Below are 14,264 nucleotides of genomic sequence, written 5' to 3'. Positions count from 1 at the left end.
ACCAGTCAAGTACAGAATGCATTTTGTGGGAAGAGCACAGATGTAGGAGCCCAGAAACTGTAGATCCCAGTGCCAGCACTGCCATCAACTGTATGCCCTTGGATAGCTAACTGCAGACTTTAGTTACTTCACCTACACTACAAAGGGAGAGAGCTCATATGATAATTAACACCCTTACAAGCTCTAGTACTTCTGTAATTTTAAAGAGTTTTCTGGCTCCATCTCCTAAATTATTTAAGTTCTCTGTATATCATACCAGTGCTTATAGCAATGATCAATTCTTACAAACTTCGAACAGTTAATTTTCATCTCCATCTTTAAGCCAGGTTTGCTTTTGCAACTGCTGCCAGTCCGTCATTCTGGATGATTCACAGTCACTGTGCTTGTGAATTTGGAGCATGGTTTACTTCTTTTGTGGTCGAACATATGCATCTCCTTGTATTTCTCATCTCAGCCAATAATATAAACTCTCCCTACAGCCTCCCAAATCAAAATCTTAAAGTCATACTTAGTGTATGGGTTCCAGCGGGAAGTAAATAATACACTTGAATTAGGATAACTTGAGAGTTTAGTAAAGGTATTATTTACACAGGTGAAGTTAGGGAAACCATAGGAGAGATTATGGTATCCTTGTACTTGTAACAGCAGGGTGGTTACTATCCCGGATCCGAAACCTGTGGGAAGGGAGTAGTGACTGGAGCCTGGAAGGAGAGAAAGTAGAGTTGTCTTGAGAGATGATGTGACCTTGGATTGCAGGATTAAGCCAGCCTGAAGCCATCTCACAGGGATCATTCTGGGACAGTCAATACCCTGATCTTACTCTCTCTCCCTGATGGCCTCCTCTGCCTATTATTGGCTTGACTCAGGTGGAAGCCCGAAAGCAAGAAATCTCATTGTAGCCACACAAGTCATTGTCTCAAGGCAAAAAGCATGATACAGAGGGGTAGAGAATGGGTCTGGTGTGAAAAATGAAGATATTGATCACATGGCATGCTTCAGGTGTTGCTTTTCATGTTGATGGTGACAGTTCCCTTGATTATTCTGCTGTAGTTGTTCTTTGCTCCTTACACTTGTGTTCACTTCACTTTGTTAACTTAGATTTCCTTTGCTCATTGAGTTTTGTCTAGACCAGGATTGGTGCTCACTATCCTTCAGTCTCTGATGGACTTCAGTCCATCAGTATGAGCTCTTAAGATGAAACAGACTGCCTTTGCTAACCTCTCTGTCGGGTATTTAATTGGTCTATCAGCCCCTTAGCTTATTTTTTTTAAAAGGGGGTCTTTTTTGCTGTTGTTGTCTTTTTGAACTAGGGATCAAACCCAGGGTGGTGCAATTGCCAGGCAAGCGTGTTGCCACTGAGCTACATCCCAGCCCGTATCAGCCCCTTCTATAGAGTCAGACACTCAGCAGACTCATGGGTAGAATACCAGTACTCCATTGATTGTCTTTTTTTGTGTTTCCCAACCATTTTAGAGGGGCATGCTCTCCCATACTGTGACTGGCCTGTTACATCAGCCTCAAGTCTTTAGTCAAACTATTTTAGCATCAAAGTTCTAGTAGGAACATCACAGCATAATCTGTGATCTTCTGTGGCAGATGGCTCAAAGCATTAACGTGAAATGTTCTTCCAGGTCCCACACCACCAAATGATCATAAGCAGTGAACAATGATGCTATCACTGCATATTGATAGCAAAATAAAAACAGCTTAAAATAGAGCAGAATTGTGTGTGGTAGACATCAGAAAGCCATAGAACCTTATGAAGTATACAAAATTACTGGTACTGTGGTATAGACACCCCCAGCATGGCTGGCTGATATATGTGAGAAGACATGCCTTAAGGACTGCTCCATTTCCACATATACCCCCTTAGGAATGAGTTTCAATTCTAAATATCACACCAATTGGTGTCACTGTAAATTTATTTTAAAAATATACTTCCCAGTTGTTATTGTCCCTTAAAATCTTAAAATTTCAGGTAGCATGCACAACTTAATACCTCTGTACTATCTGTACATAATGCTGAACTACAATTCTAAATCTTATAATTGGCATAATAATTCAATATTGAACCAAAATTATTGTTCTAATGTGTACTTGATACAATACTAGATGATAATATTGTATATAATAATATAGAACTACTCTGTAAAGACAAATAATAGACCTATCATAGTAAGTGATTAATACAGATTTGTTGAGTAAGTTATATTTTTGTGTTTTCAAAGAAGGATGACTCATTTTGATTCTTTTGCCCCATACAAACGCATTATTTCCTGGGAGAGCATACTTCTCTCTTTGTGACTTACGTAAGTTGGTAGTAGTTTTTGAGAAACTGGTTTTATGAATTAAAAAAATTCAGAGCTTAAAGATTTGTAATGAGAACATAATAAACATTTTAGTTAGGTGAAACATTTTGTTTTTATCCTTGTAAAATACAGAAAAGTCTAGGACTCTACAAGTAGTTATATTTTCAGAACCATATTTCTTGGTTGACATTTGGTTTGGGACAATTCTATTAAAATATGTTTAGTTTTGTAAATAACCCTTTATACAAATCTGGTGACATTCCCCTTCTATTTTCCTTTTTTCTTAGAAACCTTCTTGTTGAATGGCAAAAACTGTCAAACAAATAGTGTATTTAAAATGAGTAAGAAATAGTAGGCGTGCATTCTATGGACGGTTTTCATCTTAGTAATAATAGGTGACATTTGTCTGGCTCAAAATATCAGACCTCATCATGCCATTGAAACTCATGTAAAAATGACTTTATGAAAATGGCAAAGGGGTGTTTAGTTATGAACACATACTAGTAAACATTTAACATATTATGTATCAGTTCTTCTATGACAAAAATATAGTCAAGATGAACTGAGCCTTGATAAAAATGAGATTGGAAGCAGTGATTGGCCAAGACATTGTGAGAGAGTTTCTAATGATGCTAGAGAGGCCGTCTATGAATAGAAGTAGTTTGACCATGATACCCTGTTGGTCCAAAGCACTTTCAGATTGCTTGCTTATCATAGAAAAGTCAACAGCACTGAAATCCATGCACTAGCAGGAAATGTTTTCCTATCCTAATCCTAGGTTGTCTGATGCACATAATGTACTAGTTATCTAATTTATGTCCATAGAATGCATTATGTCCATAGAATGCATCTTTTTGTAATCAATCTTATACCCTAAAATAAGTTATATATATCCATATTCCTTTTTAGGTCCTAAAATCTTTTTTATAATGGGTTGAGCTATAGCCCAAAAGACCCTAGGACAACACGGTCAAGGAATTTTGATAATTGGGTTTTAATCAACAAATTGTATTATTAGGACATTGAATACCATCTAATCTGATATTGCCTCTGAATTTCTGACAAGTGGTGGTCTTCATGCTGCTAGAATGCTTCCTGGAATAGGAACTTGGTATCCCACAGGCATTCCTGGTAGGAACACAAATCTGCTTTCCCTAGCCTCTCCACGGAGTCTGCTCTTGCCATCTGGAGCTCATGGACAATTGCATCCTTCTTTCCTATGACAAAATTCACATGTTGGAAGATAGATTCTGCTGATGGCTTCTTGAGGCCTATCATTATTTTTCTTGTGATGTGTTTTCTAGATTCCTACTCCTCTGGTTCCCCTTCTCTAGATTAGCTCCAGATTTTCAGTTTCAATTTATGAGTGGAGAGCAGATTGGGACTTGATACTTCCCATGTGGTTTGATCATTTGTTTCTGGCACATGCTTATCGAGTTTCTTGTTCTACTGTAGTTTTGTGGCAGGATGGAAGGCGAGATCTGGTAGTGATTGCCAAAGTCTCAGCATTGCAGCAGAACCATCTCACTAGGCCACTCCTCTTCTAGGAGACAACCTGGTAGCTCAAAGCTCCACCCGGATCAGAGGTCCAGCCCACTTCACTTCTTTCCCAGGCCTCCCTGACTTGGATCTTATAGCATTTACATCTTAGAGTCTAAGCCAGACTTCCCTTTTATTGAATTCTGACATAGTGGGTATTACTGAATAAAAACATACAGTGGATTTAGATTGCCATGAGTAATGTTGGTACTTATTTCTTTTACAGTGCTTTATAGTAGCTACTAGGCGGATCAACTTTCAAAATTATCATGGCATTTTGAGGGTTTTTTGTTGTGATCACCCAAAGGCACATATTCGTTTGGTGTACTTTTTCTTCGTTTAGAATAAATGCTTTTTTACACTGTTGTTTAGCATTTTCCAAGCACCATGATCATTAGAGGAATTGACATCATGAATTAATATTTGTTGAGAGCCCCTGGGGTGCCTGCTGCTGTAGTTGTCTCTTTGTAACAGCTCCATCAATTGAGAGCTGCTCGGCAGGCCCATGGCCCTTTCCCCCCAGTTAATTTAGGAGCAGCTGCAGTCCTTGCAAAGTGGAAACCAAATGTCCTCTGGGGCTTGCGAAGAACCAAATTTATATCTCCCCCCCTGTAAATTAACTAGCTTCTCACTGTTGGTGTCTCTATGATTATGATTCTCTCAATAATTAATATTATATCACCCTTCATAAAGAATATTTTATAATAGATTTATGAGGTTGTTTTTGACCAAAAGTAAGAGAACAGTGTATGGTTACTTGAATTGCCTTTCTCATCCACTTAATTTCTTTTTTGCTTTAGTAGTTTAAATTTTTAATCTGGTTGTTTTTTATTAATTGAGATATTGTCTCATTAATTCTGCAGAGAAAAAAATATTTTTCTCCTCATCTTTCTAATTAAGAAACAGGAAACAAAATAAGAGCTCAAAACTTGTCCAATATAAAAAGAGACATTACAGTCTTTCTTGAGGCATGCACCTCTTCTTCTGTTTCATAATTTGAGGTAGGAATTATCATAGATCATAGCATACCCGTGTACTATTAAAAAAAAACCTTTGGACAAACTCCTGCTGTCTACAAAATATCTTAATTTGTATTCTCTCAGATTGTGATAATTTGTATTGTCAGAATACTGAAGTTTAACCTGGAGAGAATTAACATTTGATTTGGATGGATACTCAAGTGATGACGTTAGTCCAAACTAAACTTGAGGTCTCTGAATCCACAGGACTGGGCATGAAATCCTGTGGGAAAAGATTTTCTCATGAAAACTTTGGCACTTCTAATTATTACCAGTAATAGCTAGTAGAGAATTAGGAACAACGAGTTTCTAATTTGATTCCTTTAATATATTGAAAGAGATCATGTTTGATGAAATAAAAGGGAAAAATAAAATAATACTTTACTTTTTCTAAATGTGTTTGGAAATGTGAGAAGGACCCAGAGAAAGCAATTCTTATCTCCTTAAAATCAGATTAAAAACTACTGTGCACAGACCCAAAGTGTACCTTGTGGGATGTTGTACATATTGCTTGACATCCTTAGAGCACTTTCTGCTTCTACTGTACTGGTCTTGCCTAGCTCAAATTAAAGTTTAATTTTAGTATAGAGTAAGATATGAATAGCCCACTAAAATGCATCCTACCTGCCTTTTCTAATTAGAGTATTTAGAATTAAGTTTTAGACTGGCTGGGAAAAATCAGTTTCCTTAACTATAATGTTTAAACTGGATCTAGTATCTTAGAAATGATGCCCTAATAATAACACTCTCCAGGAGATATTTCTCCTGTAACTGAACTCTATTGTACAAATTTTCTTTTTTTTTTTTTTTTTTTTTTGCGGGTCTGGGGATGGAACCCAGGGGCATTCGACCTCCAAGCTACACCCCCTGCCCTATTTTTTATTCTTTATTTTGAAACCGGGTCTCACTGAATTGCAGAGGGCCTCACTAAGTAGCTGAGGCTGTCCGTGAACTGTGATCCTCTGGTCTCAGACTCCCGAATGCGGGATTACAAGCGTGCGCCACCATGCCCGGCTTATACAACTTTTAAAAAGGTATGGGAAATAAAGTGAGTGTACTATGTAGAACATATCACCCTGGCTGTGATTTTATTGAGGTTAAACAGCATTATTACAAGGATAGCTTATTCCTTCATAAATGTGTGTGGTACTGGAGATTGAACCCAGAGGCATTCTGTTTTTGAGCTACACCTCCAGCCTGACTCATTCACTCTTTCTTTCTTTCTTTCTTTCTTTCTTTCTTTCTTTCTTTCTTTCTTTCTTTCTTTCTTTCTACAGGGTCTTAATTGGTTGGTGATAGTCTCACTACTTGTTGAGGCTGTCCTCAAACCACATTTTAAGAATTGTAATCCTGACATTTATTAGCATTTATCATTTTACCTACTTCTTTATGTATAGTATAATAGTGTCACACTTAATAGACTCTATTACCCATGTCCAAACTGTCTTTATCATGTATATGGCATATATTAATAGTCATATATGTGAGTACATGTATGTGTAAGTATGTATAGTAATCAGATGTATACTAGACATATACATACCTATCAGTTTTATTAGTTATTAGTTTCTATGGTTATCTTATCAAATTGCCACAACCATGCTTGGTTTAAAATTGGACGTGAGTGGTCAGATCTGGAGATCAAAATTGAGATAGGGAGGTAAGAAGTCTAAAATGGTCCTACTGGGCTGAAATCAGTGTGTGGGCAGTGCATTCCCTTTTGGAGGCTCTAGGAATAATGTACTTCTTTGCCTCTGTCACCTTTGAGGATCTGATTCCTGGATTCATGGCCCCTTTCTTCACCTTCAAAGGCAGCAATGCCTGGTCATATTTTCCTTTCACTTCATCACTCTGACTCTCCTGTCTCCATCTTTTACTTATAAGGACCCTTGTGGTCATGTTGGGCCCACCTGGAAAATCTAGGGTGATCTCTCCAATCTCAAGGTCAACTACTTAGCTACCTTTATTCTATATCTACAACTTTCTCTCTTGCCATGTAACAGTGTATAGATATAGGTTCTGGGAATAAGATGTGTGAACATTTTTAGGGCATAACATCATATTTTATCCTACCTACCACATTATCTGACCTAAATTTTAACATGATTACTCTGGGTGCTGTTGACATTTTGAAGAGGAACAAATGTAGAACAGGAGACCTTCTAAGAAGCTGATGCAGTGACCCATTTGAGATACGGTGATTACTTAGAAAGGGTAGGTCTAGCAGTGAAATTGGTGGGAAGTGAAAAGAGGCTAGATGTTTTTTCAAGATAACTTTCAGACTTTTGACATAGTAGAGTCCAGGGGGTTTCAAAGTTTTTGGCTCAGCAATGGGAAAAAGAACTTAGCTGCCATTAATTAAGATGGTGAAAACTACTAAAAGAATGGGACAAGGGCATCAGTAGTGGGGCAGGCTGGGCTGGGGAGGAGGAAGCAGAGTGAGGAGATCAAGCACTTCCTTTTTACATAAATTTATTATGGTTATAAGAAATCAAGTGGAGGTATCAGGTAATCAGACCAATGATTCTGGGATGTAGAGTAATGGTCTATCCCAGAGATACAGATTTTTTTTTATTCTTCAGCATATAGATGATATTTTGAAGCATGAAACTAAGTGAGCTCACATATAGCAAGAGTACTGGTAGATGAAACCAAGTTCTGAACTCCAGGAAACTCTCAAGTCAAGAGTTGGGAGGACGTAGAGAGAAGCCAGCAAAGAAGACTTCATGGCCTGTGCAGTAGAGTGAAAAGTAGATCCACTAGATCTGATATCAAAAATGCCTTCAGAATACCAAAGTACTCCTAGGTCAGAACATGGTAACTAGTGTATTCCAGTCAATTGCTTTTGAAAAATTACACTGGCTGGCTGCACTCTTCCCATACAAATATTCTATTAGAGTGCACTCTGTATCCATTAGGAGTTCTGTGTTTACTGTCACTCCATATAATATTTAGTTTGTGAAGTTGAATGAGATGCTTTTGAGAATACATATTAAGGCCATCTTTTATAGAGTGGTGTATTCATATAGGATTTACATTCAATATAAAAATTCAGAATGGAGCAGGAAATTCAGTTGTTTCATTAAGCTATAGAAATTATGTTTATAGACGGGCGTGGTGGCACACGCTTGTAATCCCCGCGCTTGGGAGGCAGAGACAGGAGGATCGCGCAGGTTCGAAGCCAGCAGTGCTGGCTTAAAAGACTCTATTTCCAAAAATAAAAAAGTATGAAATAGTTCTGGGAGTGTAGCCCAGACGTAGAAGGGCTTCCAGGAACCTCAGTACCACAAAAAAAGAAAATTATGTTTATAGGAGTTTTGATTATTTTATATTCTTTTGAATACTCAGTAGTGACAAATTGATTTCCTTTTAAATATGGATTTAATTTTTAATAATATTTATTATTATTTGTATGTTGTTGAATAAAGTGAAAATTGGTAAATCGATATAACATTCTAGAAAGTAGTTTGGAATTCTATATCCAAATCCTTAAAATTTTGTATATACATTAATAAAATAATATTGCTAATAAAAATGCATTCTAAAACAATCTTAGACACATAAAAAGATTTCTTTATGGTTTTATTATGGTGAAACATTGGAAGAAATCTAAATAGTATGGTATTAGAAAATAAGATTTGGGAATATCCTTTGAGGATAATACTACAGAGTCATTAGAGCTTACTATTATAGAAAACATTAAATGAGAGAGAAAAACATGAAAGGGAGATATAAAACAGTATGTGAAAAACTCTAAATGCATACATAAATAGGAACAGACATATATACAGAGATGAATATATTTATAAATATTAAAGCTTATTTCTAGGTAGTGGGATTTATTTTATTCATTTTTTTGGCAGGTCTGGGGATGGAACCCAGAGGCATTTGACCTTCGAGCTACACCCCCTGCCCAATTTTTTATTCTTTATTTTGAAATAGGGTCTCACTGAGTTGCAAAGGGCCTCACTAAATAGCTGAGGCTGTCCATGAACTGCGATCCTTGAGTCTCAGCCTCCCAGATGCTGGGATTACAAGCGTGCACCACCATGCCCGGCTAGGTAGTAGGATTTAAGATAATTTTTCTCACCTATTTTTTCTAAATATTCTCATGAACATATATTAATTTTGAAACAAGAAAAATAAAAATTTTAAAGATGACTCATGGATCCTTCAGGCATATGGTCTGGTGGTTAATTTAGCTATACAATCAATCTTTGCCCAAGAATAAAATTATAAAAGGAATTGTGGAATTTTTTGAAGTGGTGGCAGTGCTGTACAAATAAATGAATAGCTTTCCCAGGGAAAACAGTGTGAAAGGCCACACTAACACGGATTTGGAAGTTCTGTGATGTTTTGTGGAATGGAGGTTTATTTTAAATTGAGGTATAGAGCTGGGCGTGGTGGTGCACACTTTTAATTCCAGCATTCCGGGGGCTGAGACTGGAAGATCATAGTTTGTGGCCAGCCTCAAATTACTTAGGCCCTTTGCAACTTAGTGAGACCCTGTTTCAAAAATAAAGAAACAAAACCAGGGCAGGGGGTGTAGCTCGAAGGTCGAATGCCCCTGGGTTCCATCCCCAGACCCGCAAAAAAAAAAAAAAAAAAAAAAAAAAAATTAAAAATAAATAAATATAGGTAAAACTTAGTAAAATGCACATATTATAAGTTTATAGTCCACTCAGTTTGGACAGTTGTGTATATTTGTAAAACAAACACTTAAAATATAGTTGGTGTGAAAAAGTTATTTTCTCTACACATTTTCATACCTTTACAAAGTTCTTAAAGCAATTCAGAGGGTAATTTTTCACATGCCCTGAAGTTGCTGTCTCATGGAATATATGAGACCAAGTCAAAAGTACCAGGGTGGGCTTTCCATGATGACATCCAGTTTGTTGTATTGCTGTTGTGAGACTTTCACCCAATGGAAGGCTGAAAATGCCTCTTCTCTCACCTAAAGCAGCAGCATTGACTAGGTGCCCGATCTGTCCTCTAGCAGGGCCAGAAGTGTGGGTCATAGAGAATTTCTGCCAAGAATCTGTAGATTGGATTCATTTGATGCCCTCTATTTCCCTTCTGTTTATTTAAAAAAAAAAAAGCAAAGCAAAGAAAGAAAACTATCTCTTTAATAAGTCTTTACTCCCTTTGAATAATTTATAGGATATTTAGTCTTAAAGTTGCTGGATCAGGATTTGGAGAGTAATAAATAAGAACTAACTTCCTTTTGCCTTTGCAGTGACCTCTGGTCTTCTAGCGATTTATGACCTATTAGATCAGGGGGATGGTTATGACATCCTCATGTTCCTGAAACTGCTTCATATGACCATCTTTTGCCAGTCCATCTTGAACTGCCAGTGTCAACACTACTTGCACAAAACCTTAAAAAAATGAGTGTTTCTTCCAGTAGTAAGGCCCTGAGAAGCATCTTTTTTTTCTACAATAATTCCAGATACTTCCAACCAAAATTAGCTCTGAGCAGTAGTTCCATATTATTGCTGGGCTTTTATTTCTTGATTTGTGGAATTGAAAACTCATTTACAAGACCTCTTGACAATAAATCATTTTCTTATTCTAGTGGTTTCTGTGGTGGAGGGACCTTCTGGAACATGGACCATGAAATAATAATCATTAATTTGTCTAGGCATCAGGTTAAGCACTTACATGACTTATCTTGACTTAATTCTTACAACCAACCAATGATGTTGTAGGTATTCTTTTGGCTCTCTTTTGCAAATGAAGCAATTGAGCACTGGAATTCCATCCCAGGCAATCTGACTATTATACCTATGCTTCCAATAGCTGCACTGTGTTTTCTTTCAAAATGAATCTTTGCCATCTATGAAGTTATGTGTCATTGATGTTGACTTGCCACAAGAGGTCCTAAAGCTGGCCTTTAGTGTCTTGGTTGTACTTCTCAAGAAAGGTAAACTTGAATCTGGCCCTCCAAATGGGAAAGAAGCTTCTGCCCTGCCCCTCCCCCCCAAAAAAAAAATCCTGCTGCTTGACATCCAAACTCTTGACATCTGATAATGGTCAACAATCAATCACTACAGCCTTTAGAATACACCCCCTTCCAAGTAATCTCCGTCCCTTACTTCAGTTTCTGTTGAATACCTGGCTATCATAGTTATGCTTCTCTTATAAGAGACTCTCTGTCCTGACAACTATGTAGCCATTCAGCCCATGATTGATCTCACATCCATCCGTAATCTAGCTGCATTAAAAATTTTGACTGCTCTCCCTGAGATAACGTCTGAGTCACCCCTGTTATTACTTAGGAGGAGGTTTTCTTGAATGTAACTTGGCTCTGAGCTTCCTGAAGACATGATACATGTTCATTCTATTCACCATGGTATCCTTTGTACCAAGCAGAGTATTAGGAATTGAATAAATCCTTGATGAATAACCAAATTGTGCCCTACTATATACCCTTGAAATGGGGATCTCATGTACCTGTGCTCTAACAATGCCCTTAGGGCCTTGGCAATGCTACTAGGGCATACAGAGCAGCCTCCAAGCAACAAAATGATCCTATGTGCCCCTGAATGCTTGTAAGTGGCCATTCTATACCCACATAATGGGAAAGGACATGGGTTAGTGCTGCATATCATAAGGCCAGATCTTGTCCTGACCAGAGACAGGCACTTAGGAATTTGAAGGGTGACAAAATAATGGTAGTCCCATTTGAGAAGTAGTAGAAGAGAGATGCTCCCTGCACAGGAGGCTCTAGGCAGTAGCCTGGAGTGAGGAATATTTTCTTTGACAAAGCTAGTGCAGACCTCGCTTTTCCCTCTTCCATCACTTGACACTGCTCTGATCTTGATTTTTTTACCTCACTCGGTGAACTAGAACTTGTAACCCTTCCCTGAGAAATCTGTGGTGTTTTCAGGTTACCTTATAGGATTTGCTATTTTATTTATTATAGCACTGCCTTCCAAGTAAACAGAATCCTGTTTCTTTGTGCAGTATGTGCTTAGATTTCATTCTTATCTAGGTGTCCTTTGTATTATATATAGGGCAGGTGCTCATATAGTAGTTCAGGAGTGTATTATATTTGGTTAACCTTTCTTTTCTGCCTTTACACACACAAACAGACACACATACACATGCACACACACACACACACACACACACACACACACCCCTGCTCTATGGGATCTGATCATGTCCAGCCATGTGATAATTTAAATTGTTAGCAAAGACAGGATTCTTTGTTAATTTCAGTCACAGGCTAATATATGAATCTGGTGCTAAAATGGTCTTTTGTTTCTTTTTACTTTTCCAGGCGAGAAAACTGCTCAGTGATTTTGCCATTATCTTGTCCATTCTCATTTTCTGTGGAATAGATGCCCTGGTGGGTGTGGACACTCCAAAACTAATTGTGCCAAGTGAGTTCAAGGTAAGGGAATGTCTCTTTTGGTCAGAACTCTTTGACCTTCTCTTATTTCCTTTCCCCTATTCCAGTTTCATGTGTCTCTCAGTTTTGTACAAGCCCATCCTTATTCTTTATTTCAGAAGAATACCTTGTTTTGCTTATTTATACAGTTAGTCTGATTTCTTCACTAAAATTAAATGCTAAGACTAGGATCAAATGCAACTTCATGTTGTATTTATTTTTTACTTTAAAATAGAGCATAACATTACAAACTCTGCCATATATTTTAAAATTTTTTTCAAATTTTGAGGTATTTTCCTATACCTTATCACCTTGATTCATATAATAATTCCAGGAAGTATGCAACATAACTAGCATCATTCATATTTTATGAAGTTGAGATTGAACCTCATAAAAATTAAATAAAATCCCCATGGTTATTTAACTAGTAGTGTCGAAGAGCGAAATTAAACTGAAACTTCTAGATGCCTAATTCAATTTTTATACTTCCATATTACTGGTTAGACACATTTACACATAATATGAATCTTAATTGTTACAAAGAAGATATGATTTTTTAATTTTATAAACATATATATATATATATATGTATGTGTATATATATATATATATATATATATGAATACTTGCTAAAATCCATGTTTCAGTCATTTCTGAGTATATCACTAGCTAGTTTTCTATCACAAGTCTTTTACCTACTTTTTAGAACAGTCCTCAGTTTCTCCCCGTTGAGATCATGTGTGTGCTAGGAAATGTTGTGCTGATGGTGGCTGTAGTATAATGCCTCTGCACTGAAGAAGGGATATGCATGTGTGGTACAGCAAACAGTATTTTTGGCATTGTTAGCACAGTCATCAGCAAAGACAAGTTCTTGTTCATTTATTCATTAACTCACTTAAGTCAGTATTTATTAAATGTTTGCTTTGAGCTAGACTCTGTATTGGGGATTTGAAATGCATTAATGAGCAAGAAAAAGTACTTTCCTTTAGGAACTCATAACCTGGTAAAGGTAGTAAAAGGTAGATAGATTCAGTGATAGAGTTATAAGCAAATGAGACCAAGAATGGAAATACCTTCAGAAGTGTCACTTTCTTGATTAAAAAATATGGAGAAAATAACTCATAGATAGTATTCTATTTTTGTTTAATTATTTGTGTTTCCTTTTTTGTGGCACTGGGGATGGAACCCAGGGGCTTTCTATCACCAGGCTACATTCCCAGACCTATTTTATATTTTATTTGGAAATGGGGTCTCATTAAGCTGCTAAGAGCCTCACTAAGTTGCTCTGGCTGGATTTAAACTTGGGAGATCCTCCTGTCTCAGCCTCCCAAGTACTGGGATTACAAGTGTGCACCACCACACCTGGCTTTGTGTTTCTTTAATTTTCCTTAAATTAAGGAAAAGTAGATTTATTTTCTATAGTAGACAGAAAATGCACTGAGAACTGGAAAAATGATCACTTTTCCCCGAGCTTTCTGTAATATTTCTGAGGATTTAACTAGTGCTTCTGTATCATTTTCATGTATGAAATAAGAGATTGAATGTTTAGTTTAATTGTAACATACATAAATATTTATAACTCTTTAAATGATGATGCTGTTAGAACTTGGTAATAGAAACAACTTCAGTATAATGGGTAAAACCCATGAACAAAATTCTTGGTGGTTGTGCAACTTCTCGCTACTACTTCAGTGAATATTATATTTGGAGTTTTCTTCTGGCTACCTCTTAAATTTAAAATACTTTTTCCCATATTTTTTTTTTTTTTTGAGGAACTGGGGATGGAACCCAGGGGCATTCTACCTCTGAGCTACACCCTCAGTCCTATTTTTTATTCTTTATTTTGAAACAAGGTCTCATTGAGTTGCAAAGGGCCTAAGTAGCTGAGGCTGTCTGCGAACCATGATCCTCCTGTCTCAGCCTCCCGAATGCTGGGATTACAAGTGTGCGCCACCACACCCGGCTGCCTTTTTCCATCTTAAAGCATTCCAAATATAAAAA

At 37.1% G+C, this 14,264-nt stretch overlaps 1 protein-coding gene across 4 annotated transcripts in view; it reads left to right on the top strand.

Moving 5' to 3' along the window:
• The window catches only part of SLC4A4 (solute carrier family 4 member 4), a gene marked incomplete at both ends in the record, with an annotated part of 292,971 nt that overhangs the window by 241,646 nt on the left and 37,061 nt on the right, over positions 1 to 14,264 (top strand). For all 4 annotated transcript variants that reach the window (XM_080697460.1, XM_080697459.1, XM_080697457.1 and 1 more), the window contains one exon: positions 12,153 to 12,266. In XM_080697460.1, coding sequence (XP_080553586.1) covers positions 12,153 to 12,266 — 114 coding nt within the window. The remainder of the gene's footprint in view (positions 1 to 12,152; positions 12,267 to 14,264) is intronic.

The sequence above is a fragment of the Muscardinus avellanarius genome (assembly GCF_963383645.1).
Source record: "Muscardinus avellanarius genome assembly, chromosome: 6".
In the NCBI taxonomy this organism is placed as follows: domain Eukaryota; kingdom Metazoa; phylum Chordata; class Mammalia; order Rodentia; family Gliridae; genus Muscardinus; species Muscardinus avellanarius.
The sequence above is the reverse complement of the archived record's forward strand: the minus strand, read 5'-3'. Positions and strand labels throughout refer to the sequence as shown.